Raw genomic sequence first — 23,678 nt, forward strand, 5'->3', positions numbered from 1 at the left:
CCCGACGCAGCAAGCCGAGGCATCTCCGACCCAGCCCCGGCCCTGGTCCTGCCCGCCAGAGCCCGGCACGCGGGGTCACTCAGCCCTCGGCCCCGCCCCGGCTCCGCCCCGCACGCTCACAAGGTGTCACTCAGCCCTCGGCCCCGCCCCACACGCCCCATCCTCCTCTGGCTCCGCCCCACCAGCCACGTGCGGTCACCGCCCCGCAGGCGCACCTGCGCTGTCACTCAGCCCTCGGCCCCAGCCCCGCCCCTTCTGCCCCACTCGCACAGGCGCTGTCATTCAGCCTTCGGCCCCGCCCTGGCCCACCAGAGGCTCCGCCCCACCCGCCTGCCCACATGCTGTCACTCAGCCTTAGGCTTGCCCAGGCCGGCCCTCGGCCCGTCAGAGGCCTCCTTCGTGCTGTCACTCAGCCCTCGCCCCGCCCCTCCCCGCCCCGCTCACACGTGCTGTCTCTGGCCCTGGCCCGCCCCGAGCACTTGCGCTGTCACTCAGCCGGGACTCGCTCCTTCGGGTCGCGGGTGCACTCCGGCCCCGCTCCCGCCTCGGCCCCGATGGACGCCGCTCTCCTCCTCGTCCTCGGGCTGCTGGCCCAGGTAAGGCATCCGCACCTGCGCGGGTCCCCGCTGCCTCCCCAGGCCCTGCGGGACAGTGTCGTCAACTGCAGCCGCACAGGTCTCCCCCAGAACCACTGGCCCTGGCCGCCTTTGGGGACCTGTGAGCTGAGTGGCCCCGGGTGGGTCCCTGGGCTGGGGGCGCACTCCCGGGGTTGTGGGGAGTGAGTGCAACCAAACCCTCCACCTGGTGGATTCACCCCCAGGACTGCAGAGTCCTGCTGGGGTCAGGCAGGGACTATCCAGCAGGCCGTGCCTTGTCTTTGGAGGGACCCCTGCCGGGGTCGGGGGATTGCCAGTCTTGAGTGGAGCAGAGAGAGGCGGGAGCGACAGGAGCGCCCCTGTCTGGGGGCCCTGGTGGCCAGGTTTCCATAGGGACTCCCTGCGGCGGGCACATGATCCCTGGCTAGTCTTGGGTGGTGTCCAAACCCCCCACCCCAAGTTCCCGTCTAGCAGGGGTGGCTGCAGGCCCTGCCCCCAGGAACTCACACTCAGGGCTATTTCTCGATTGGAAGGGCCCAGCCTGAGCCAGGTCCCCACACACAGGACCTTGCCGAGTGGTGTGTGGCAGCCCTGGGTTCCTGGGCTTCACCTGGGCCCCTGCAGCAGCTGCCTGGGGTGATCAGGCCTGGGGGCCCGGCCCCCAGAGGTTGCTGGACTCTGCCTCTAAAAATCTTCTCTGGACTACTGGCACTGTGTTCTCTCCAACATGGGAGAAAGCCAGCGTGGAAGGAAGCCCAGGCCTCGGCCCCCCACACCCGCCATGGGTCCTGCCTAGCTGGAGCCACGTCTCCTCACCCCCTAGGGGGGCCTGGACATGGAGGATGTGGCCTCAGTGGCTTCAGCCCCCAGGGACTGGGCTGGGGCACAGCTGGCTGTGGTTGGGACGTCACTGGGTATAAGAGGGCAGCCTCTTGCCAGTTTAAGAGAATGCACATATAAAGGGCTTAGCGGCACTCACAGCACGCGTTGCTCTTGTGGTCCCAGGGTGGTGAGGGAGTGCTGGACACAGTGAGTAAGGGAAGCCACTCGTTTCCCAGCCCCCACTGAAGGGGCTTCCTGAGTCCCCTCATTCCCACAGGCCTCCTGGCTCCAGCTGGCTCCAATTTCAGCCCTTGGCAGCTGACCAGGCGCCTGGCCAGCCAGACCCTCCAGCAGCTGTCCCTGAGGGGCACCACGGCTCCTGCCACCCCCCCACTCCCCCAACTGGAGACAGTGGTGGGGGGAGAGAGTGGTTCAGCATGCGTGCTCACCGCCAGGCTCACCACCCCTCAGCCCTCTGCCGGGGAGCACAGCCTGGGGGGCTCCATGCCTCCAGGGCCCTTCTCCACCTGCCCTGGGGACAGCGTTTCTTCCCTGGCACCCCAACCCGGGGCATGGTGGTGGGGAGGCTGGCGCCTGTGAAAACATTCCTTGAGACCTCTTCCTTTGGATTTGGGAGTGTTTGCCTTTCAACAGGCCCTGGGGGGCTCTGTGGCAGGTGGGGAGGCAGGCAGGACCTCTCCCTCCCCAGAAGCCTCCCCTCTCACTATCCCTTCTTCTCTCCCCCAGGGCTGGGGGACGATAGCCCCCTCCGCCGACAGCTGGAGGCTGGAGGAGTTGGTGGAGGTGGGGGCCAGCTGGCAAGGGGTCTATAGCCAAAGCTCAAATTCACTCCACTGTGAGGCAAAATATGTCCATGGCAGGACCCTGCCTGCGCCTCCCCCACCGGCTCAGCTTTCAGGACTGTGTGCTCTCCTGGGCAGCCTAGGGGTCCCAGGCCGCCTCCTGGTGAGCCCCCAGGCAGGCAGCGTGGTCCCATCAGGGCCTTCTCCAAGTGAGGAGTTGCTCCCCTGCTCGGGCCACCTCTGATTTTTGAGCTCACTCAGCCCCACCTGGAGGGAGGTAGGGAGGTTCTGTGTCTTCAGACCTGGCCCGTCAAGCCTGCTGCACCCACACCATCCCTAGTTGCTGGTTCTACACCTGGGACCTCACGCCAGCTGGGAGGCAGCTGAGGTCTGGGGCAGCACTGCGGACTCACAGAGAGCCCCAGCCTGCTGGGAAGGGCCCCACTTCTGCATCTGGGTTTTGGGAGCCCCTTGGTCTCTGGGAGAGAGTCAGCAGCACCCTGTGGGCCAGGCGGAGACTGTTAGCTCAGGTGACTGTGACCAAGGCCAAGAAGGGGAGTGGCTCCCAGGCCACTGTTCTTCCCACAGCGGCAGGACAGCCCCAGACACTGTGCTTTGGAGGGGACAGCTGCCTCCACGCCTCTTCTTCCACATCCCTTCTCTGAAGCCTGCAGCAGCTAGAGAGGGTGGGGCCCAGAGAAGATGCTCCAGCTGCTCTGGGCCAGGCCGACAGCTGGGGCCATTCCTGGCATGCCTGGCCATCCAGGAACGGGGTGGCCCCAGATTCCAGCCTGGGGGAGGGGTTGAAGCCTGAGAAACTTGAGGGGCCTTCACACACCCTTCCCAGGCAAACCCACCCACGTGCCCACCAAGGGTGTTCCTAGAATCTCACAGCGCCCTTCCTTGGAAAATCGGGTGAGCAGGAGTGTGAGGTCGGCCCCAGAACTTCTCCCCAGTCCCACCTCGCAGTGGTGTCCGTAAACCCCGTTCCCACCCGGCAGTGGTGTCCGTAAACCCCGTTCCCACCCGGCAGTGGTGTCCGTAAACCCCGTTCCCACCCGGCAGTGGTGTCCGTAAACCCCGTTCCCACCCGGCAGTGGTGTCCGTAAACCCCGTTCCCACCCGGCAGTGGTGTCCGTAAACCCCGTTCCCACCCCGGCAGTGGTGTCCGTAAACCCCGTTCCCACCCGGCAGTGGTGTCCGTAAACCCCGTTCCCACCCGGCAGTGGTGTCCGTAAACCCCGTTCCCGCCCGGCAGTGGTGTCCGTAAACCCCGTTCCCGCCCGGCAGTGGTGTCCGTAAACCCCGTTCCCGCCCGGCAGTGGTGTCCGTAAACCCCGTTCCCGCCCGGCAGTGGTGTCCGTAAACCCCGTTCCCGCCCGGCAGTGGTGTCCGTAAACCCCGTTCCCGCCCGGCAGTGGTGTCCGTAAACCCCGTTCCCGCCCGGCAGTGGTGTTTGTAACTAGCGAGCGCTCAGTGCATGCGGGGGCCTTTCTCACGCAGCAGCCCCTTGGGGTTGAGTGTCGGGCGAGCAGCAGACCCTAAGAGAGGCGTGAAGTCCCAGGCGCTCGGCTCCAGCGCGGTGGCCCCAGACGTCTCAAGGGCTTCAAGATGTTTCCCTCCAGGTTCTTGGCTAAGGGCCCAGTCAAGGATGAGCTTGGGGGTGTCACTGGGGAACCACTGTGGGGAAGCAAGTCACTAATGTCCATTGGTCTTGCTTGGCTTGGGTGGGAGACAGAGAGAAGTGGACAGGTGTCCACAAATTCCACCTCCCAGGGTGCTCGCGTCCCCTAGCCCAGGTGCAGGGTTGTGGGCTGGCCGTGTTGATGTGGCTTTGTCCTGGGCACCGGATGTCCCGATCTCCCCAAGACAGCTCCCAGGCCCTCCCTCCCCTGGCCACGTCTTCTGGGACAGGGGTGGGGTGGGAAGACAAAGAGCCAGCTTTGAGAACTGGAGAGCCGGAAGTGGGCCGCGGCCTGCCTGCCCACCCACACCCACACCGGCTGTGATCTGGGCAAGTGGGCCCTGCCAAGGCACTGCGGCCGCTGTGACCTGGTGAACTCAGGCTGTGGACAGGCCTGGGCCCAGGAGTCCCAGCCTCTGCCTTGACCACACCCGGCCCAGTGTGACTGGAAGGTCTCCAATGGAGGCAGCTGGAGGGTGGGGGAACAGGGCCGGCCCAGGTTTGGTGGCAGCTGGGCAGGGAGCAGATGGAAACTTCTGCCCTGGTGGGGGTGGCCCCTTCCCCTCAGCCATGTGGGGTTCTTATAGCCTGGGGTCTCCCTGCCTCATGCCCAGGCCTAGCCCAAGGCAGGCGTGGCTCTGTGGCTGGGTTTCCTTCAGAGCATGTGGTTCAGAGCCTGGCTTGGGTCTCAGACCCCATGTGGCTCCTGGCTCTGTGTGGCTTCGGGCAAACGCCTCAGGCTCTGCCCAGAGCTGGGAGATGAGGGGACCACCACAGGCTCCCGGGGGTTGGGAGGACCAAGGGAAAGGGGGAGAGGCAAGGCCCAGCGCAAAGCTGCACAGCCAGGGCCGGAAACAGACCCTGTGCCCACCGAGGCTGATGAAGGCCCCATGCTGGGCAGGCAGGTTTCCACTTGGCAGGACCTGCCCTGCCCTGGAAGTGGCTTGTGCTCTGTGGGCGCTGGCAGGCTCTGAGGCCAGGGCCGCCATCTGTCAGCTGGCAGAGAGCTTCCCCGGCAGGGTCCCCCGCCTGGGAGACTGAGGAGCCCCCACCCGTCCTCTCCCTGCTTCCTGCCCAAGTGTGTGCTACTCTCTGGACTCCCAGGAGACCATGGAGGGGCCCAGGTCCTGCTGGCCGAGGGCCAGGAACCCCGTGGACGTTGGCCTTGGTTTGGACGCTGCTGCCACTGCCTGTGGGGACCTCTGTGTACTGGGCCAGCCTTGGGGACAGGACACAGAGTGAGAGGCCCCAATGCCTCATCTCAGGGTGGGCAGATGGGCAGCCTGGGCCTTGCTCGTCCACACGGGGTAAGCTGCCAGTGGTGGAGGACAGAGGCCAAGCCTAATGGAGGTTCAGCCTAACAGGCTTCTTGGCCATGCCAACATCTCCTTCCCGGCCCCTGCCCACTCAGACGTACCAGCCCCTAGCCGCTGCCTCCTCTCTTTTTTTTTTTTTTTTTTTTTTTTTTTTTTTTTTTTTTTTTGAGAGACGGAGTCTCGCTCTGTCGCCCACTGGAGTGCAGTACCAGCCCCTAGCCGCTCCGCTCCCGGGTCTCAAGGCCACCTGCCCCCACGTCCCAGCCCCTGCCTAGATGAAGTTTCACTGTGTTAGCAAAGCCAGCAGGAGAGCCACCGCGGCGGGCCACACTGGAGGGTGAGGCATTGGCGGCGGGGGTGAGGCATCGGCGCGGGGCTGAGGAGAGCGGGCAGCCTCAGAGCCAGCAGTGGCGTGGTGGCCAGAGTAGCCGTGGAGGTCTGTGGTTCTGCGGGGGAGGGGTGGCCTGGCTTGCCCAGCTCTGACATCCCCAGTTCTCAGTGCTCCATTTCCAGGGGGGAGCTGGGTGAGGCCTCCCGTGCAGGGTCCCACTTACCAGGGCTGACTCAGCGCTCCCTCCACTTGCACAATGTGGGGAGCTGTTCTAGGTGTTGGCGTGGCGTGACCAGCACACCCCTGTGGTAGGCACAGGACCTGGTGCCAGCTGGGGAGTCCCATGAGCCTCCCTAGACCCCAGCCCACCTGCTGTCCAGAGGAAGGAGCTCAGGAGCAGGCCGTGAAGATGGTGGTGTTGAGATGGGGGCCCTGTCTGAAAGGGGAGCTGAGGAGTTTGTGTGTGGTGGGTGGTGTTTGGGGCCTGCTCTGCCCCCAGACTCCCCATCGCCTGCCCAGGACCCCCCGCACCTCCCAGCCATCCCCCTGCCCCCATGGCAACCCAGCAGCCTGAGGGCTTGTCCTGGATAGGGGTGCCCCAGAGAGCACAGCATGGGGCAGGGGGTCTCTGTCCCCCTCCCCAGCCGGGTGGTGCAGGAGGCTGCCCTGTCTCTGCATTAGGGTCTGTGCCTTGGGGAGCTGCTGCCACCCCCACCACAACCCTGGCCACAGGGTCCTGGAAGCTTCCCACCCTGCCCACCCCAACTCAGCACCTTCCTCTGTAGCCTCCATTTCTGGGACGATGCAGATGCCACGCCCTCGTTACACGCGGTGAGCGGGGGTCTCAGGTGTCTCACCCACACAGCCCTGCAGTGAGGGGCTGGGAAGGTCGGGAGACCCTCGCCAAGGCTGATTGAGGCTGTGAGCACTGGCGTGTGGGGCTGGGTGCTGGCCACACATGGGCCTTAGCCGCAGCGAGACGAAAGGGGACGCAGCTCCTCGCTTTTGCACATTTCAAGGGCTCAGCAGTCCCCTGTGGCCTGTGGGTCTTGGATGATGCAGATCTAGAACATTCTGGCAGCTAGGAGAGCACTGTTGGGTGGGAGGGGGCCTCCGGGGAGGAGGGTCAGCCAAGAGAAGGGCCGGGAGCCTGGAGACCCCCAGGACTGGGGGGTGCACAGACAGCTCCTAGCCAGGCCCAGGGCACAGGGGATGGGGAGGGGGCAGCCGTGTTTCCTCCTCCCTCACGTCCCTCTCCCCTGCCTCTCCCCCAGCCCCGGCCCCTCCTGCCCTCACCGAGTCCAGGCGGACTCTGTGCCCCCATGAGCTGCACCAGGCATCAGCCTGACCCGGGAGCTCAGGGGTGACCCCCATGTCTGTGCCGAGCCAAGTGGGGTCAGCCCAGAGCCACGTCCTGTCAGTTGTGGCAGCTTCTGCCAGGCTGTGCTTCAGGGTCGGGGTCTTTCAGGAAGAAGCCATGCAGCCCATCCAGCAACACTAACTCCCCAGGCTCAGGGGGTCCCAAGCACAGGTGTCCTGGGGGTCCCAGCACAGGCAGAACCCTAAGCTTCCCTTTGACCAAGGTGGGGCCAGGCACCCTGGGAGGCCAGGGCTCAGGCCCAAGGCCCAAGGCTCAGGCTAGGAGCTGGGTATGGTGACCGCATTTTTAAAACAGGAAAATTCAGGATGTGCTTTTGGGGTCACTACGAGTGCCCCTCCCCACCCGGCTCTTTGACTTGGGTCCCTTCTTAGGCCTCAGTTTCCCCATCTGAGGGGTGGGTGTGGGGCCATCTGTGGTCACAAAAGTTGCTGACCGTCAGGACCTCGGGAGAATTTGGGGGCAGCTGCCTCCACTTTGGGGTCTTGACTGGCCCAAGGGTCGTCCCAGCCCTGGAGTAGGGTGGGGTGCACGGCATCTCCCTCTGCAGCCCCACGCTCTGCCCAGGCCTCATCCCCGAGCACTGGGGCTTCCTGTGTGCATTACAAACAGTGCACTCCAGCCCCCGATGTGGGAGAGGAGGAGATGGGCACACCAGGGAGGGTCCCAGCAGCTGAAGTATTGGGGTGAAGAGGTGAAGACTGCACCGAGGTACCCCATTCTGGGAGAAAGCAGCAAGGCTGGGGGTGGGGCTGCCCCCTGTCCCCAGCCATGTCCCTCTTAGCTGTGCAGCCACAACAAGCCCCACCGAGGCAGCCCTGGCCCCGGCCCAGCCGGTCTCAGGAACCCACACCACCAGCGTTGACTGCCCAGCCCTGACCTAGTGGGTCCTGACAGACCAGCGCGGTCCAGATGGGGGCCACTGTACAAACTGGGGATACATTTCTAGCTGCTCTGGATGGACTGGAGCTGAACTCTCGCATCCTGGGAGTCCGTTCCTACAAAGTGCCTGAAGAGGTGGAGGGCGATGGGCACTTTCCCGCAGGCACCTCCCCTGCCACTCCCCGGGACCCTCCACAGCCAGCCCACCGTGCCCACGGGCACCGCCACTGGTTTCTTAGGGTCACTCGGAGTCAGGACCCCCACGCTCTCCCCAGCCCTGGCTGGCCCAGGGGCTTGCTGTGTGCACGGCTACCCTGGCACCTGGGGTGAGGCTGTGCTCCCGCTGGGTGAATCTCAGGTGTCCCTCTCAGCCAGACGCCTGGAACCCTAGCACTGCCTCCCAGCGGCCACATGCACTCGCCAGGGGCTGCAGAGAGCCTGGCTGCTGCGTGGGCCCCGTGGGAAACTCGGGGGCAGCTGGATCGGGGCTTTGAGGGCCAGTACTTGGGGTGTGGCCACCAAGGCCCCAGCTCAGCCTGATGGGGGTGGGGCCCACGTGCCTTTGCCGTCGTGTGACGCAGCCCTGTGTGTGGAAGCCGCAGCGCGCCAATGTGCACTGACTCGCCGGCCGAGGGAAGCTGTGCCCTGTGGCCTCCTCACCAGCCACAGCTCCCAGCTGCACACTGCCGCCCAGGGCTCCGGGAGACAGTGCTGTGGGACGCATCTGTCTTTGTTGCAGAGCCTCTGCCTGTCTTTGGGGGTTCCTGGACAGAGGAGGCCCACCACCCTGTACCCCTGGCGCCGGGCGCCTGCCCCGAGCCGCGTGCGGAGGGCCTGGGTCATCCCACCGATCAGTGTATCCGAGAACCACAAGCGTCTCCCCTACCCCCTGGTTCAGGTGAGCGGGTGGAGGGGGCGGGAGGGGAGGAAGGGGTGGGCTGGTCCCCAGTGGGCCTCCCTCATTCCCTAAAGGTCTCCAGGGAGCCAGCGGGGCCCCATTTCAGGGCAGAGCTGGGGCAGGACTCACCCACCTTGCCAGGGCTCTGGGCTTCCAACCTGGGTCTACAGCAGGGCTCAAACCTTTCCCTTTGCCCCAGGTCTCAGGGGAGTCCAGAGCTGCTCCCACCCCACGTGCACCTCTGGTGGACACATTCCACGTTAGGCTGCACGCTCGGGCGTGATTTTTGTCTGCGTGTTTGCCGACGCTGAGCAGATGGAGGTGAAGGTGAACTGCCTTGCGGGGTGTCAGCTTCACACACCCAAAATCGCCCCAGAGACCAGGGCCCTGAGGACACCAGGGGCTGAGCCTGAAATGAGGCTGCAGGACGGGGCACCCTTGGGGCCACAAGCTGAGCTGTCCCCAGCCCAGCACAGCTCCTCACTGGGTACCAGGCTCCGTCCTCCAGTCCTAGGAGGGTTCGACCTGCCCTGCTGTCAGCCAGGGAGGGGCCTGAGGGGCTGCAGAGAGGGCAGAGGCCCCCGCCCGCAGCAGCTCTCCCCAACCCCATTTCCTGCCCCACAGATCAAGTCAGACAAGCAGCAGCTGGGCAGCGTCATCTACAGCATCCAGGGGCCCGGCGTGGACGAGGAGCCCCGGGGCGTCTTCTCTATCGACAAGTTCACGGGGAAGGTGTTCCTCAACGCCATGCTGGACCGTGAGAAGACCGACCGCTTCAGGGTACGGATCTGTGCGGTCCGGCCTGTGCCCGTCAAGCAGGCCTGGTGGGAATCCAGTACTCCTCCTCCCCATCAGACTTCTCCTCCAGCTCGGTGGGCTTCAGGCCAGATCCAGGCACCCTTAAGTGAGGGGCCAGGTACAGGGGTCTGGGACCAAGGCCCTGCAGCCTGAGGAGGCAGCTGTTTAGGGTGATGTTCCCGTTTAACTGGAGGGCAGACAGAGGTCCCGTGGAGGAGCGGCGTGGTTCTGCCCGGGAGGAGCGCGCTGCAGCCGCTGTAGCTTTGTGGCTCCACCACAGCCAGCTCCGCACTGGTCCTGGGAGCTCAGGAACGTCGTGAAGAATCTCTAAATAGTGTTTTTTGGGGTTTTTTTGTGAGTTGGAGCTTCACTCTGTCACCCAGGCTGGAGTGCAGTGGCACAATCTCAACAGACTGCAATCTCTACCTCCCGGGTTTAAGCGATTGTCCTGCCTCAGCCTCCTGAGTATCTGGGATTACAGGCGCCCACCACCATGCCTAGTTAATTTTTGTATTTTTAGTGTTGGCCTCCCAAAGTGCTGGGATTACAGGCATGAGTCACCGTGCCTGGCCTCCCAGAGTGCTGGGATCACAGGCGGGAGCCACCACGCCTGGCCCCAAAATAATGTTGATCCCAGTGGCCGCCACTGTTCTCGGGAGTGGGATTAGTCAGGGAAGAAACCACTGATGCCCCTGGGATTCTGAGGTCTGAGAGAAGGGGCAGTGAGTGCTGGGCGCAGTGGTTCATACGTGGAATCCCAGCACTTCGGGAGGCCGAGGCAGGAGGATTGCTTGAAGCCAATAGTTTGAGACCAGGCTGGGCATCAAAGTGAGGCCTTATCTCTACAAAAATTTTAAAAAACGGTAAAATTGCCAGCAGTGTTGCTGCATGCCTGTGGTCCCAGCTACTTGGAAGGCTGAGGTGCCAGGATCCCCCCGGAGATCGATGCTGCGTAAGTTGTGATTGCGCCGCTGTGCTCAGCCTAGGTGACAGAGGAAGACCCTCTCTCAAAAAACAAAAGAAGAAGAAGAAGAAGAAGAAGCCGGGCACGGTGGCTCACGCCTGTAATCCCAGCACTTTGGGAGGCTGAGGCGGGTGGATCATGAGGTCAGGAGATCAAGACCCTCCTGGCTAACACGGTGAAACCCCATCTGTACTAAAAATACAAAAAATTAGCCGGGCATGGTGGCGGCGCCTGTAGTCCCAGCTACTCGGGAGGCTGAGGCAGGAGAATGGCGTGAGCCCGGTTGGCAGAGTTTGCAGTGAGCCGAGATCGCGCCACTGCACTCCAGCCTGGGTGACAGAGCGAGACTCCGTTTCAAAAAAAAAAGAAAGAAAAAGAAAAGAGGATTGGGCGCGGTGGCTCATGCCCATAATCCCAGCAGTTTGGGAGGCTGAGGCAGGCAGATCTCAAGGTCAATAGATCAAGACCATCTTGGCTAACATGGTGAAACCCTGTCTCTACTAAAAAGTACAAAAGTTAGCTGGGCATTCTGGCATGCACCTGTAGTCCCAGCTACTCAGGAGGCTGAGACAGGAGAGTCACTTGAACCCAGGAGGCAGAGGTTGAAGTTAGCTGAGATCTTGCCACTGCACTCCAGCCTGGTGGCAGAGAGAGACTCTGTCTCAAAAAAAAAAAAAAAAAAAAGAAGAAGAAGAAGACAGGGCAGTGGGAGCAAGAGGAGGGAGCCCTGGAGCCCAGAACCCCATCTATACTCCCTGCAGGCACCTGCCCTCCCCCAGCCTGCCCTCCCCCAGCCTGCCCAGCCCCAGCCTGCCCTCCCCCAGCCTGCCCTCCCCCAGCCTGCCCTCCCCCAGCCTGCCCAGCCCCAGCCTGCCCTCCCCCAGCCTGCCCTCCCCCAGCCTGCCCTCCCCCAGCCTGCCCAGCCCCAGCCTGCCCACCCCCAGCCTGCCCAGCCCCAGCCTGCCCTCCCCCAGCCTGCCCAGCCCCCAGCCTGCCCAGCCCCAGCCTGCCCTCCCCCAGCCTGCCCTCCCCCAGCCTGCCCAGCCCCAGCCTGCCCTCCCCCAGCCTGCCCACCCCCAGCCTGCCCTCCCCCAGCCTGCCCACCCCCAGCCTGCCCACCCCCAGCCTGCCCTCCCCCAGCCTGCCCACCCCCAGCCTGCCCTCCCCCAGCCTGCCCAGCCCCAGCCTGCCCAGCCCCAGCCTGCCCACCCCCAGCCTGCCCAGCCCCAGCCTGCCCACCCCCAGCCTGCCCAGCCCCAGCCTGCCCTCCCCCAGCCTGCCCACCCCCAGCCTGCCCTCCCCCAGCCTGCCCAGCCCCAGCCTGCCCACCCCCAGCCTGCCCCCCCCCAGCCTGCCCACCCCCAGCCTGCCCTCCCCCAGTCTGCCCACCCCCAGTCTGCCCTCTCCAAAATGTCATTTTGGGCTGGGCGCAGTGTCTCATGCTTGTAATCCTGGCATTTTGGGAGGCCGAGGCGGGGGGATCACCTGAGGTCCGGAGTTCAAGACCAGCCTGGCCAACATGGCAAAACTCTGTCTTTACTAAAAATACAAAAAATTAGTCAGGTGTGGCATGCACCTGTAATCCCAACTACTGGGGAGGCTGAGGCAGGAGAATCACTTGAACCCAGGAAGTGGAGGTTGCAGTGAGCTGAGATCACACCACTGCACTCCAGCCTGGGCAACAGAGCGAGACGCCATCTCAAAAAGAAAAAAAAAAAAGTCCAGGCATGGTGGTGGCTCACGCCTGTAATCCCAGCACTCTGGGAGGCTGAGGCGGGCAGATCACGAGATCAGGAGATCGAGACCATCCTGGCTAACACGGTGAAACCCCATCTCTACTAAAAAATACAAAAAATTAACCGGGCGTGGTGGCGGCGCCTGTAGTCCCAGCTACTCGGGAGGCTGAGGCAGGAGAATGACATGAACCCAGGAGGTGGAGCTTGCAGTGAGCCGAGATCGCGCCACCGCACTCCAGCCTGGGTGACAGAGCGAGACTTTGTCTTAAAAAAAAAAAAAGAAAAAGTAATTTCGTACCTGATGTGGGGAAAGGATGCTTCCTGCCTTTGCCTTTGCAGGAAGCAAAATTTCCTTTCATTTGCCCCGAATCTTCCTTTAGACTTCGAGAACCAGTCCTTTGATCCCTTACATCAAATGTTATTAGAGAGTATTTTTCACTTGGAAACTGTAATTGTGCCCATTCTCCAAAAGGATGGGAGGCCTTTAAAATGTCATGTGCACAGGGGAATTAAACTTTAGGAGGAGGCTGGGCGTGGTGGCTCACGCCTGTAATCCCAGCACTTTGGGAGACCGAGGTGTATCACCTGAGGTCAGGAGTTCGAGACCAGCCTGGCTAACATGATGAAACCTCATTTCTACTAAAAATACAAACAATTAGCTGGGCATGGTGGAGTGTGCCTGTAATCCCAGCTACTCGGGAGGCTGAGGCAGGAGAATCGCTTGAACCTGGCAGGCGGAGGTTGCAGTGAGCTGAGATCACGCCATTGCACTCCAGCCTGGGCAATAAGAGCGAAACTCCATCTAAAAATAAAACAACAACAACAACAAAAAAAACTTCAGGAGGAACCAAGACCATAGAGAGAAAGGGAGAGAGATTAGGAACCCTGCCGGGCGTGGTGGCTCAAGCCTGTAATCCCAGCACTTTGGGAGGCTGAGACGGGCGGATCACGAGGTCAGGAGATCGAGACCATCCTGGCTAACACGGTGAAACCCCGTCTCTACTAAAAAATACAAAAAACTAGCCGGGCGAGGTGGTGGGTGCCTGTAGTCCCAGCTACTCGGGAGGCTGAGGCAGGAGAATGGCGTAAACCCAGGAGGCGGAGCTTGCAATGAGCTGAGATCCGGCCACTGCACTCCAGCCTGGGCAACAGAGCCAGACTCTGTCTCAAAAAAAAAAAAAAAAAAAAAAAAAAAAGAACCCTTTGAGAGCCTTACTTTAGTCACACATGAAGCATCTGTGAGCTTCCTGGCAGCCAAGGCAAGCAGGGAAAATGGCACCTGCTCTGTCTGCTAAGGGAAGGTGGCTCCCGTTCAGGGACATTCTCAGCCACTGTGACAGACACCCCACGCTGTGCTGTTTCTCTCCTGTTTAAGCTGGTGTTTCCAGCTGGAGACAAAGTCTGAACATGCTGTCTCTTTCACATGGCCCTAATGGGAGCCACAGAAATTTGGGGCCCACAGAGCCAGCCCTTGCTCTGTGTTTGAACAGCTAAGAGCGTTTGCCCTGGACCTGGGAGGATCCACCCTGGAGGACCCCACGGACCTGGAGATTGTAGTTGTGGATCAGAACGACAACCGGCCAGCGTTCCTGCAGGAGGCGTTCACCGGCCACGTGCTGGAGGGCGCAGCCCCAGGTGAGACAGGACGGCGGCCCCGGGCCGGGAGGGGCTGCAGGGAAGGGCTCTGCGAAGCCAGAAATCCAGGATGTCCCTCGAGCAAGAATTTCAGAGGCCCCTCGGAGAGTCTAAAAATAAGTAAGCAGGTCTCTGAGGAAGGTCCGTTTCCACAGGTCGACTCAAGCCACTTCCCATTTCAATATAAATTTCAGACCCAAAAATCTGCGCCTGGGAGTGGAGGGTTTTCAGGGGTCCTGTTCTCCCCAAAAGCAAATGACTTCTCCCTCCTGCTGAGGGGGCATCTGGAGCCAAGCACACCCCATGCTCACCCTGCACTCAGGCAGGGTCCGAAGCACCCACAGGCATCCCTTGGTTGTGATTCACCCCAAACCCGGGTTGGCCTGCAAGCCCCAGTCACGGGCTCGTTCCCACCTCCCTGGGGGCCCATGGTAAAGACCTGGCGGAAGGACACAGGCCCCCTCGTGTCTGGGGCTACCAGGGACTGTGGCCAGGCCTGGCCCAGGCTCCAGCTTGGAGGCTCATAGCCTGCCTCAGTTTCCTTCCTGTGTCTGTGGCACGGCCTCCGCGCCTCGTTCTGTCCCAGGTGACAGACAGCACGTCCTGGTTCCAGCTGTCCCGGGTGGGGGGTCACAGCCGTCCAGGAGCTGCTCCCCAGTGTGGTCCGAAGCCTGTGCTTCCCACCCACCTCGGTGGCTCAGTCCCCCTGAGCTGCCAGAGGAGTCAGATCTAAATCTCAGGAGAGGGAAATGGGGGGGAGGTGAAGCATAGCCCTACCACATGTGGCCTCCTCTAGCAGCACCTTCCCGGGTGCTGCTTCCCACAGCAGGTGGGGCTGGGGCTCTGGCCTACACAGACGCGGCGTGCGTCCTCCGCTCAACTGCCGTGTGTCCTCTTGTTTTATCCTGCCCGTGCATCCTCTGTTCAGCCTGCCCATGAGTCCTCTGTCACCCTGGATGCCAGCAGCTCCTGGAGGCCCCCCGCTAGCTAGCCCAGTCTGACCCTCAGACTGGGCTCAGCCCCTGCACCGGCCAGGCACAGGAGCCAGCACCTGTCCCAGGAGCATCCTATGTTCCTGTGCTGCGACCCCATAAACAGTACAAGCCGGGCAAAAGGCTTCCACCACATCGGTGGCCTGGACACGGCGTGGTGAACTTCAGGGGCAGCGGGAAGCATCTGGACTTGGGGGTTGCCGCGTGTAGGCCGCCTTGGTGATGCGAACAGCAGCATGGACTGACTGCCCCATCTGGGGTCAAGCCGTGCTGGAACCAGGGAGCCTGTGCACACGAGGTGCCCCCGTGCCCCTCACGATGCCCCCAGCCCATCGGCCCTGTGGACGCTGACCCTCATGCCTCCCTGTGCTTCCCAGGCACCTATGTGACCAGGGCGGAGGCCACAGATGCCGACGACCCCGAGACAGACAACGCGGCACTGCGGTTCTCCATCCTGCAGCAGGGCGGCCCCGAGCTCTTCAGCATCGACGAGCTCACAGGCGAGATCCGCACCGTGCAAGTGGGGCTGGACCGTGAGGTGAGGTGGCACCCCGGCAGCTCCACCCCGCACAGCCAGAGCAGCCCATCTCCTGTGGGTCCCTCTGCCCCCAGCCTGCCCACCCCAGACACTCCTGTCCCTACCGTCACTGCAGAGCTGGCAGTGGCCCTGGCTCCCAAGGAGATGGCGTGGGGTGAACCCACTGATGCACAGACAGGAGCCGCACTGGCCCAGGTGGGAGGGATCTGGTCCACGTAGAGCGTGAGGGGCCCGGCACAGGGCAGGGCTCCCCAAGCAGCCCCTTCCCTCTCAGCCTCATGGCAACAGCTCCCCGCTAGTAAGTAACTAGCTCCTTCTGTCAGGGCCCCCGCTGCCCCTTGCTTTCGGACTTCTGTGCTCCCCAAAGACCCCCCTTGAGTCAGCCCCGCTGGGAAGCCCTCCTGGTTACACTGTATTATGTGGTCTTTGTCCATTTCTGTCCCTGCCACTAACCACGGCTCCCCAGGGCAGGGTCCCAAGCTCACTGGTATGCTAGGCACTGAACACACAGTAGGTGCTCTGTAAACGCTTACCCAGCGCACAGTAGGTGCTCTGTAAACGCTTACCCAGCGCACAGTAGGTGCTCTGTAAATGCTTATCCAGCGCCATAGGCTGGGGCAGCACCACAGCCGCATGCACTTAGGATCAGGGCAGGATTCTCAGGGCCATTTGGGGTCTTCAACACCCACTGGGCGCTCCCGTAGGAACTGAGCTGGCCAGGTGGCCTGGCTCCCGCCCCTGACCAGTCCCCATGTGGCCCACCTGGGCCCTCATCTTCTGACCCTGTACCCCACATCCCCAGGTGGTCGCGGTGTACAATCTGACCCTGCAGGTGGCAGACATGTCCGGAGATGGCCTCACAGCCACTGCCTCAGCCATCATCACCCTTGATGACATCAATGACAATGCCCCCGAGTTCACCAGGGACGAGGTGCTGCTGCTGTCCCTCCCTCAAAAGTAGCCCCTGCTTAGAGCTGCCTTCCCTTCTTGGGCTCCTGCAGAAGGCAGGGGGCTTCATGATGGGCCCGGGGGTGGTGCGTGGCAGCATGTGAATGGAGTCAGAGCTGGGAGAGAGGCCCTTGGGGAGAAGCAGCCCGTAGGGCCCTCTGGGACCATCTAGCATCGGGGAGCAAGTCTCCCTCCGGCCCTTGCTGTATGGGAAGGGAGCATGAAGCTGAGCCCACAGAGGAGGACCATGGAGGCCCCTGGGGGGCAGTGACTCACACAGACAGACCTGAGGACCATGGGGGCCCCTGGGGGGCAGCTTTGGCAGGAGCAAGGGAGGGCGTTCCTGCTGGGAGGCAGGAGGGAGGGTGGGAGGGGTGGGTGAGCTGAGGGCCCTGAGGGCCCCACCCATGCTTTCCCCCCAGCCCTGCTGGTAACTGGGGCTGGGATCCCCCCCACCACCAGTTCTTCTTGGAGGCCACAGAGGCCATCAGCGGAGTGGATGTGGGACGCCTGGAGGTGGAGGACAGGGACCTGCCAGGCTCCCCCAACTGGGTGGCCAGGTTTACCATCCTGGAAGGCGACCCCGATGGGCAGTTCACCATCCGCACGGACCCCAAGACCAATGAGGGTGTTCTGTCCATTGTGAAGGTGAGCGGCCCCCAGCTGGCACACACAGATGCTCCCACTGGGGTCCGAGCCCCTTCCCGGCAGGGTCACATTCCCTGGGCAGCTGGGGCCTTGTGTTCGTCCTTGGGTGAGAGAGAGTGGGGGAGGGCAGCCGGGTGCAGTGGCTTAGGCCTGTAATCCCAGCACTTTGGGAGGCCAAGGCGGGTGGATCACGAGGTCAGGAGATCAAGACCATCCTGGCTAACACGGTGAAACCCCGTCTGTACTAAAAATACAAAAATTAGCCGGGCGTGGTGGCGGGCACCTGTAGTCCCAGCTACTCAGGAGGCTGAGGCAGGAGAATGGTGTGAACCCAGGAGGTGGAGCTTGCAGAGAGCTGAGATAGCACCACTGCACTCCAGCCTGGGTGACAGAGCGGGACTCTGTCTCAAAAAAAAAAAAAAAAAAAAAAAAGAGTGTGGAAGGGCATGGGGCCCCCCAGCCTGAGGACTGGGTCCCACGCCATGCTACCCATGGGGCTTGAGGGCCAGAGGCAGGGGACGCCCTACACCGGTCTGTTCTGTCCGGCCTTCCTCCCTTTCCTATGAAATCCATGTACAAAAACATAGCGGTGCTCAAGCCTGTAATCCCAGCACTTTGAGGCCGAGACGGGCGGATCACGAGGTCAGGAGGAGACCATCCTGGATAACACGCAAAATGTATGCACGTGTAAGAAATGCAAAAAATAGCCAGCAAGGTGGCGATGCGCCTGTAAGTCCCAGCTACTCGGGCTCATGAGGCAGGCTGAATGGCGTAAACCCGGGGGCGGAGCTTGCGGTGAGCTGGTGCAGACTGCACTCCAGGCCTGGGCTACAGAGCGAGACTCCGTTTCTCAAAAAAAAAAAAAAAAAAAAAAAAAAAAAAAAAAGTTTTCCTGTACAAAAACATAGCTGCACACCTGTGTCAGTCTTGGTTCTACCAGAGAAACAGAGGCCATAGGAGACACATGCACAGATATGTATGCACGTGTAGATGTGGATGTATTTAGATACTGACACAGCAAGAGATGGACTGCAAGAAACGGGCTCATGAGATGCTGAGGTCTGGCTGGGCAGGTCTAAGGTGCAGACCACAGGCCGGAGCTGACGCAGCAGTTTCCAGGCAGAGAAAATGCAGTTTTGCTCTCAAAGCCTTCACCTGAGTGGAGAAAGCCAAACCACATCACCCAGGATGATCTCCTTTATTTATGTAGTTTTTTTTTGTTTTTTTTTTTTTTTTTTTGTAAACGGGGTTTCACCGTGTTAGCCAGGATGGTCTCGATCTCCTGACGCCCCCAAAGTGCTGGGATTACAGGCTTGAGCCACCGCGCCCGGCCGTTTTTTGTTTTTTTTTTGAAACGGAGTCTCACTCTGTCGCCCAGGCTGGAGTGCAGTGGCCGGATCTCGGCTCGCTGCAAGCTCCGCCTCCCAGGTTCACGCCATTCTCCTGCCTCAGCCTCCAGAGTAGCTGGGACTACAGGCGCCCGCCACCTCGCCCGGCTAGTTTTTTGTATTTTTAGTAGAGACAGGGTTTCACCGTGGTCTCGATCTCCTGACCTTGTGATCCGCCCGCCTCGGCCTCCCAAAGTGCTGGGATTACAGGCGTGAGCCACCGCGCCCAGCCTAATCTCCTTTATTTAAAATCAAGTGACTGCAGGGGTTGGCGACATCCCCCCCACGACCCTCGCTGAAACCCCTGCAGAGCGTGTGCTTGGACCTTGGGCTTCTCCCCAACCACCACCACACACAACCAGCATTTTAATAATATTATTTGTGCTTTCTCGTCCTGCATAATTTGTTTTTTCAAGGTTAAAAAGGGGCAGAAGGAAAGTACAGGCGCTCTGGACAGACCCAAGGAGTGGCTCCCCCATGGCACCCACCCTCGGGTGCCCACACTTGCATTGGGTGAGTGACGGGCTGTGCTTCCTTCCCTCAGGCCTTGGACTATGAGAGCTGTGAACACTACGAGCTCAAAGTGTTGGTGCAGAATGAGGCCCCGCTGCAGGCAGCTGCCCCCAGGGCCGAGCGGAGCCAGGCCAAGGTCCGCGTGCATGTGCAGGACACCAACGAGCCCCCCGTGTTCCAGGAGAACCCACTTCGGACCAGTCTAGCAGAGGGGGCACCCCCAGGCACTCTGGTGGCCATCTTCTCTGCCTGGGACCCTGACACAGAGCAGCTGCAGAGGCTCAGGTGGGGATCCTGAGGCACCGGTGGAGGCAGAGGAGGCTAATGGCCCCATTCCTGCTTCGGGTGCCCCTGACCCCTGGGCTCTGAGGGTCAGAGGGTGTAGCGGCCATTTGCTGGTGTGGGTTCCTGAAGGTCTGGAGGGTCTCGAGTCCCAAGCATCCCCCTGTGTGCATGTTGGGGTAACCTCACCCCCTAGGGCAGGCCCGGCTCCAGCCTGTGCATGCCACAGTCTGTCCCTGCCAGCCGTGTCCATCCCCGGAGGCCCCTGCTCCCAAGAGACTGGCCGTTCACATCTCATTTCACCCCAAGCCTGGCCCTGTGAATCCCTGTCTGTGTCCGTGGTGCCCAGGAAGGGCGAGCACCGACTGGGGCTTAACTAGGTTGCCACACTCTGTCTCAGGGCCCTGGACAGCTTGCCTGCCCTCCCTGAGCCTCAGTTTCCTCACCTCACAGGTGCCAGTGACTGCAGCTCCCATCATATGCACATGGGTTGTGTGTACATGTGTGTGTGCATACGTGTGTGCACATGTGTGGTACATACGTGTGGTGTATAGGTGTGGGGGAGGGTTGTGCAAGGTGTGAGAGTGTCTATGGGTATATATGTGCATGTGTGTGTGCTGTGCATACGCATGTATGTGTATGTGGTATATACATGTGTGTGCATGCGTGTGCATGGAAGGGTGTGTGTGTACACGTGTAGTGTGTGCATGTGTGCATGCATGTGGTAGGTGTGTGTGTGCCTGTGTGTGTGTGCAGTGCATGTCATGCACCCATACCTGACCACACCTGTGGGGCCCAGGGATAAACTCAGATCCCACTCTTCCCCTCCCCTGTGTCAGCTACTCCAAGGACTACGACCCGGAAGACTGGTTGCAAGTGGACGCAGCCACTGGCCGGATCCAGACCCAGCGGGTGCTAAGCCCGGCGTCCCCCTTCCTCAAGGGCGGCTGGTACAGAGCCATTGTCCTGGCCCAGGATGACGGTGAGCGGTGCGGCTGGCTTGGGGCTCCCTGACCCGGCCTTGTCCCGGCTGAGCACCCCTGCCGGTGTCCAAGGGCTCTGCCCATTGCTGCCCGGGGGTTCAGAGCTGCGCACCCCTCTGAGCCGACTGGTGGGGCGGGCTGGGGTGTTGGGGTGGGGTCACCGAGCCACAGCCCTCTCGCCTGCAGCCCCCCAGCCCCGCACCGCCACCGGCACCCTGTCCATTGAGATCCTGGAGGTGAACGACCACGCACCCGTACTGGCCCTGCCGCCGCCAGGCAGCCTGTGCAGCGAACCGCACCAGGGTCCCGGCCTCCTCCTGGGCGCCACGGATGAGGACCTGCCCCCCCACGGGGCCCCCTTCCACTTCCAGCTGAGCCCCAGGCTCCCAGAGCTCGGCCGGAACTGGAGCCTCAGCCAGGTCAACGGTGCGCTCTCCCCCACCGTCGCGCTCCCCGGATCCCACACTCCGGCCTGGTACCAGGGGCAGGAGGCCGAGGGGCGTGCAACCCCGTGGTCCTGCAATAGGGTCCCCCCCCCCCCGCCACCCGCTGCATCCTCGTGCGGGGCAGGGTTACTTATCGCGCCCAGAGGACAGAGGAGGGTGGGGGGAACCCAGGCCCGGGATCTCGGGATTCCCCACCCTGTCTCGGCGCGAGGAGGACAGGCGAGGTAGGGGCGGCCTCCGGGGGGCCCTCGCTCACCACGGGCGCCCTCCGCAGTGAGCCATGCGCGCCTGCGGCCGCGAAACCAGGTCCCCGAAGGCCTGCACCGCCTCAGCCTGCTGCTCCGGGACTCGGGGCAGCCGCCCCAGCAGCGCGAGCAGCCGCTGAACGTGACCGTGTGCCGCTGCGGCCAGGACGGCGTCTGCCTGCCGGGGGCCTCCGCGCTGCTGGCGGGTGGCACAGGCCTCAGCCTGGGCGCACTGGTCATCGTGCTGGCCAGCGCCCTCCTGCTGCTGGGTGAGTGAGCGCCCACCTCCACCTGGACCCTCAGACCCTCGGACCCTCCTCCCCAGGCCGCCCGCTGCTAACCAGCCACGCCCCTTCCTCCCCAGTTCGGGCTCCTTCTCCCTAACCCCGCCCTCCTCACTACAAGACACGCCCCTTCCTCCCCGGCCCCGCCTCCTCCCCGACCCCACCCTCATTACCAGCCACGCCCCTTCCACTCAACCCCGCCCAGTCTTTGCCAGCCACGCCCCCTCCTCCCCAACCCGGCTCCTCCATGCCAGACACGCCCTTTCCCAAGCTCCGCCCCCTCAACACCTTCCCTGGTCACCAGCCATGCCCCCTTTTGCCCCGCCCCGCCCCCTCTTCCCACCTCCCTCGCAGCCCGGCCCCTGAAGTCGCGTCCTGTTCCTGGCCCCAGCCTGCGTCCCCTCATTCCCCAGTGCTAGTCCTGCTCGTGGCACTCCGGGCACGGTTCCGGCAGCAGTCGCGGGGCAAGGGGCTGCTGCACGGCCCCCAGGACGACCTTCGAGACAATGTCCTCAACTACGATGAGCAGGGAGGCGGGGAGGAGGACCAGGTGAGGGGGCAGGCGTGGGTGGGGAGGGGTCCCCAAGGAAACCAGGTCGCGGGCCTTCATACAACAAGCTGGCCAGGAGCCTCTACCTGAGACCTCCACCAGGGCCACCCGAGGGATGCCTGGCTCTGTTCCACGTCCTCGCCCACAGGACGCCTACGACATCAGCCAGCTGCGTCACCCGACAGCGCTGAGCCTGCCTCTGGGGCCGCCGCCGCTTCGCAGAGATGCCCCACAGAGCCGCCTGCACCCCCAGCCACCCCGAGCGCTGCCCACCAGCCCCCTGGACATCGCCGACTTCATCAGTGATGTAGGTGCTCCTGGGGACACCCCAGTCACACTGGCACGCACAGGTGCACACACATATGCACATTTACACACCTGCACATGCATGCACTTATGCGACACCCAAGGACACCGCAGGGCAAGATGATGTGCGGGCGGGAGTGTGGAAGCCCCACTACCACCATCCGAACTGGGCCTCAGCTTCCACCCACCATGCAGGTCTTTGCATGGATGGAGTGGCGGTGGCCACAGACCCATCCACTGCCCTGTGTCCACCGTGGAGCGGGTGGGGGAGCCCCGGGAGCACCCCTTGGGCTTTAGTGGCTCTCAGCGGAATCAAGGCCTCCCTAGGAGCCCCTCTGGATGCAGTGTTAATGATTCCCTGAGGTCCACAGGGTGAACATGAACATGGGAAATCTGGGGTGGGGGGGTGCACAGGGAACCCTCCTCTGCACCTGTAGCACCTGACTTGGAGAAAGCCCTCAGCGAAGGTGTACACCCCCAGTTAGGAGCTTGCGTGTCCCCATGAGCTGAGAGGACAGATGTGCAGACAGAGCCTCCAAAAGGCAGGCGGGCCGTCCTGCGGATGGAGGTGTCCGGGAGGTTCAGGTTCTGCCTTGAGTGGACAGGGGCCGCTGGGATGAGGAGACCAGGGTGATGGGGAGCAACCCCTTCCCACCTTGCTGGGGCGGGGCAGAGCCCTGGGGGACGGGCTGGCTGCTGGCCTAATCCTGAGGAAGGGGCAGTCCACGGCCCCCTCTTCACGATCCTGCGGCTGTGCCCTCAGGACGCTTTGCCCTCAGGTCTGCTGTGCCCCTCAGACCTCGCCCCGGACATAGGCAGCTTCCCCTTCCTGAGCCTCTGCTTTGAGCTGACTTTGCCCTGGGCTGTGGCCATGGCGGTGGGGCACCTGCTGGCCCCTCCGTGCATCCTGACCTCTCCGGGCCTCTTTGCAGGGTTTGGAGGCTGCAGATAGTGACCCCAGTGTGCCGCCTTACGACACAGCCCTCATCTATGACTACGAGGGTGATGGCTCGGTGGCGGGGACCCTGAGCTCCATCTTGTCCAGCCAGGGCGATGAGGACCAAGACTACGACTACCTCAGGGACTGGGGGCCCCGCTTCGCCCGGCTGGCAGACATGTACGGGCACCCATGAGGGTCGGAGCGAGGGGCCAGATGGGACCACTGGGCCAGGGAGGGTCTTTCTCCCAGGGCACCTCTACCCAGACACAGAGGCCGGACAGCCTGACCCTGGGGCGCAACTGGACATGCCACTCCCCAGCCGCGTGGCAGCATTGGCCCCTGCAGAGGCAGCCTGAGGTCACCGGGCCTGACCCCCACGGGCCTGGGGCAGCCTCCTTCCTGCAGGCGAGGGCCCAAGTCTGGGGGCAGAACCTGAGTGTGGATGGGGCAGCCAGGAAGAGGACCCTTCCTACCGGGGTGGGAAGAGTTTCTCTCCTTCGGCCCCATGGGGGTCACCCCCCTAGTCCCACCTTTGCCTCCTACCAGTGGATCTCATCTTTGTACGAAAGACAGAAACCTCCTGGGTAAATCTGAATGAAAACCATGCTAGTCTCTCTCATGTGGGGCGGGCGCCCAGTGCCACACTGACCATGAAGGGGATGGGGCCAGTGAGGCCTGGCCTGGCAGGGACCTGAGAGCTGGGCCCCCATCCCACCCTGCTTGGCTGGGGCAGGGGGCGACCGGGGGCTGCCACTACCTGGACAGGGGCTAT

At 62.6% G+C, this 23,678-nt stretch overlaps 1 protein-coding gene across 2 annotated transcripts; it reads left to right on the forward strand.

Moving 5' to 3' along the window:
• The first annotated feature begins 472 nt into the window (after positions 1–472).
• CDH15 (cadherin 15) lies at positions 473–23,507 on the forward strand. Of its 2 annotated transcripts, XM_050773181.1 has the most exons (14): positions 473–596; positions 8,552–8,710; positions 9,335–9,490; positions 13,699–13,843; positions 15,213–15,373; positions 16,176–16,304; positions 16,784–16,969; positions 18,902–19,155; positions 19,992–20,134; positions 20,322–20,561; positions 20,856–21,095; positions 21,524–21,660; positions 21,809–21,967; positions 22,899–23,507. In XM_050773181.1, the coding sequence occupies exons 1-14, from the start codon at positions 555–557 to the stop codon at positions 23,097–23,099; spliced, it is 2,352 nt and encodes a 783-aa protein (XP_050629138.1). In that variant the 5' UTR covers positions 473–554; the 3' UTR covers positions 23,100–23,507. The 2 variants fall into 2 exon arrangements, with proteins under 2 accessions (XP_050629138.1, XP_050629139.1); XM_050773182.1 differs by lacking the exons at positions 21,809–21,967; positions 22,899–23,507 and having other exon boundaries at positions 21,465–21,546.
• The last annotated feature ends 171 nt before the right edge of the window (positions 23,508–23,678 follow it).

This window comes from Macaca thibetana, chromosome 20, assembly GCF_024542745.1.
Source record: "Macaca thibetana thibetana isolate TM-01 chromosome 20, ASM2454274v1, whole genome shotgun sequence".
NCBI lineage: Eukaryota > Metazoa > Chordata > Mammalia > Primates > Cercopithecidae > Macaca > Macaca thibetana.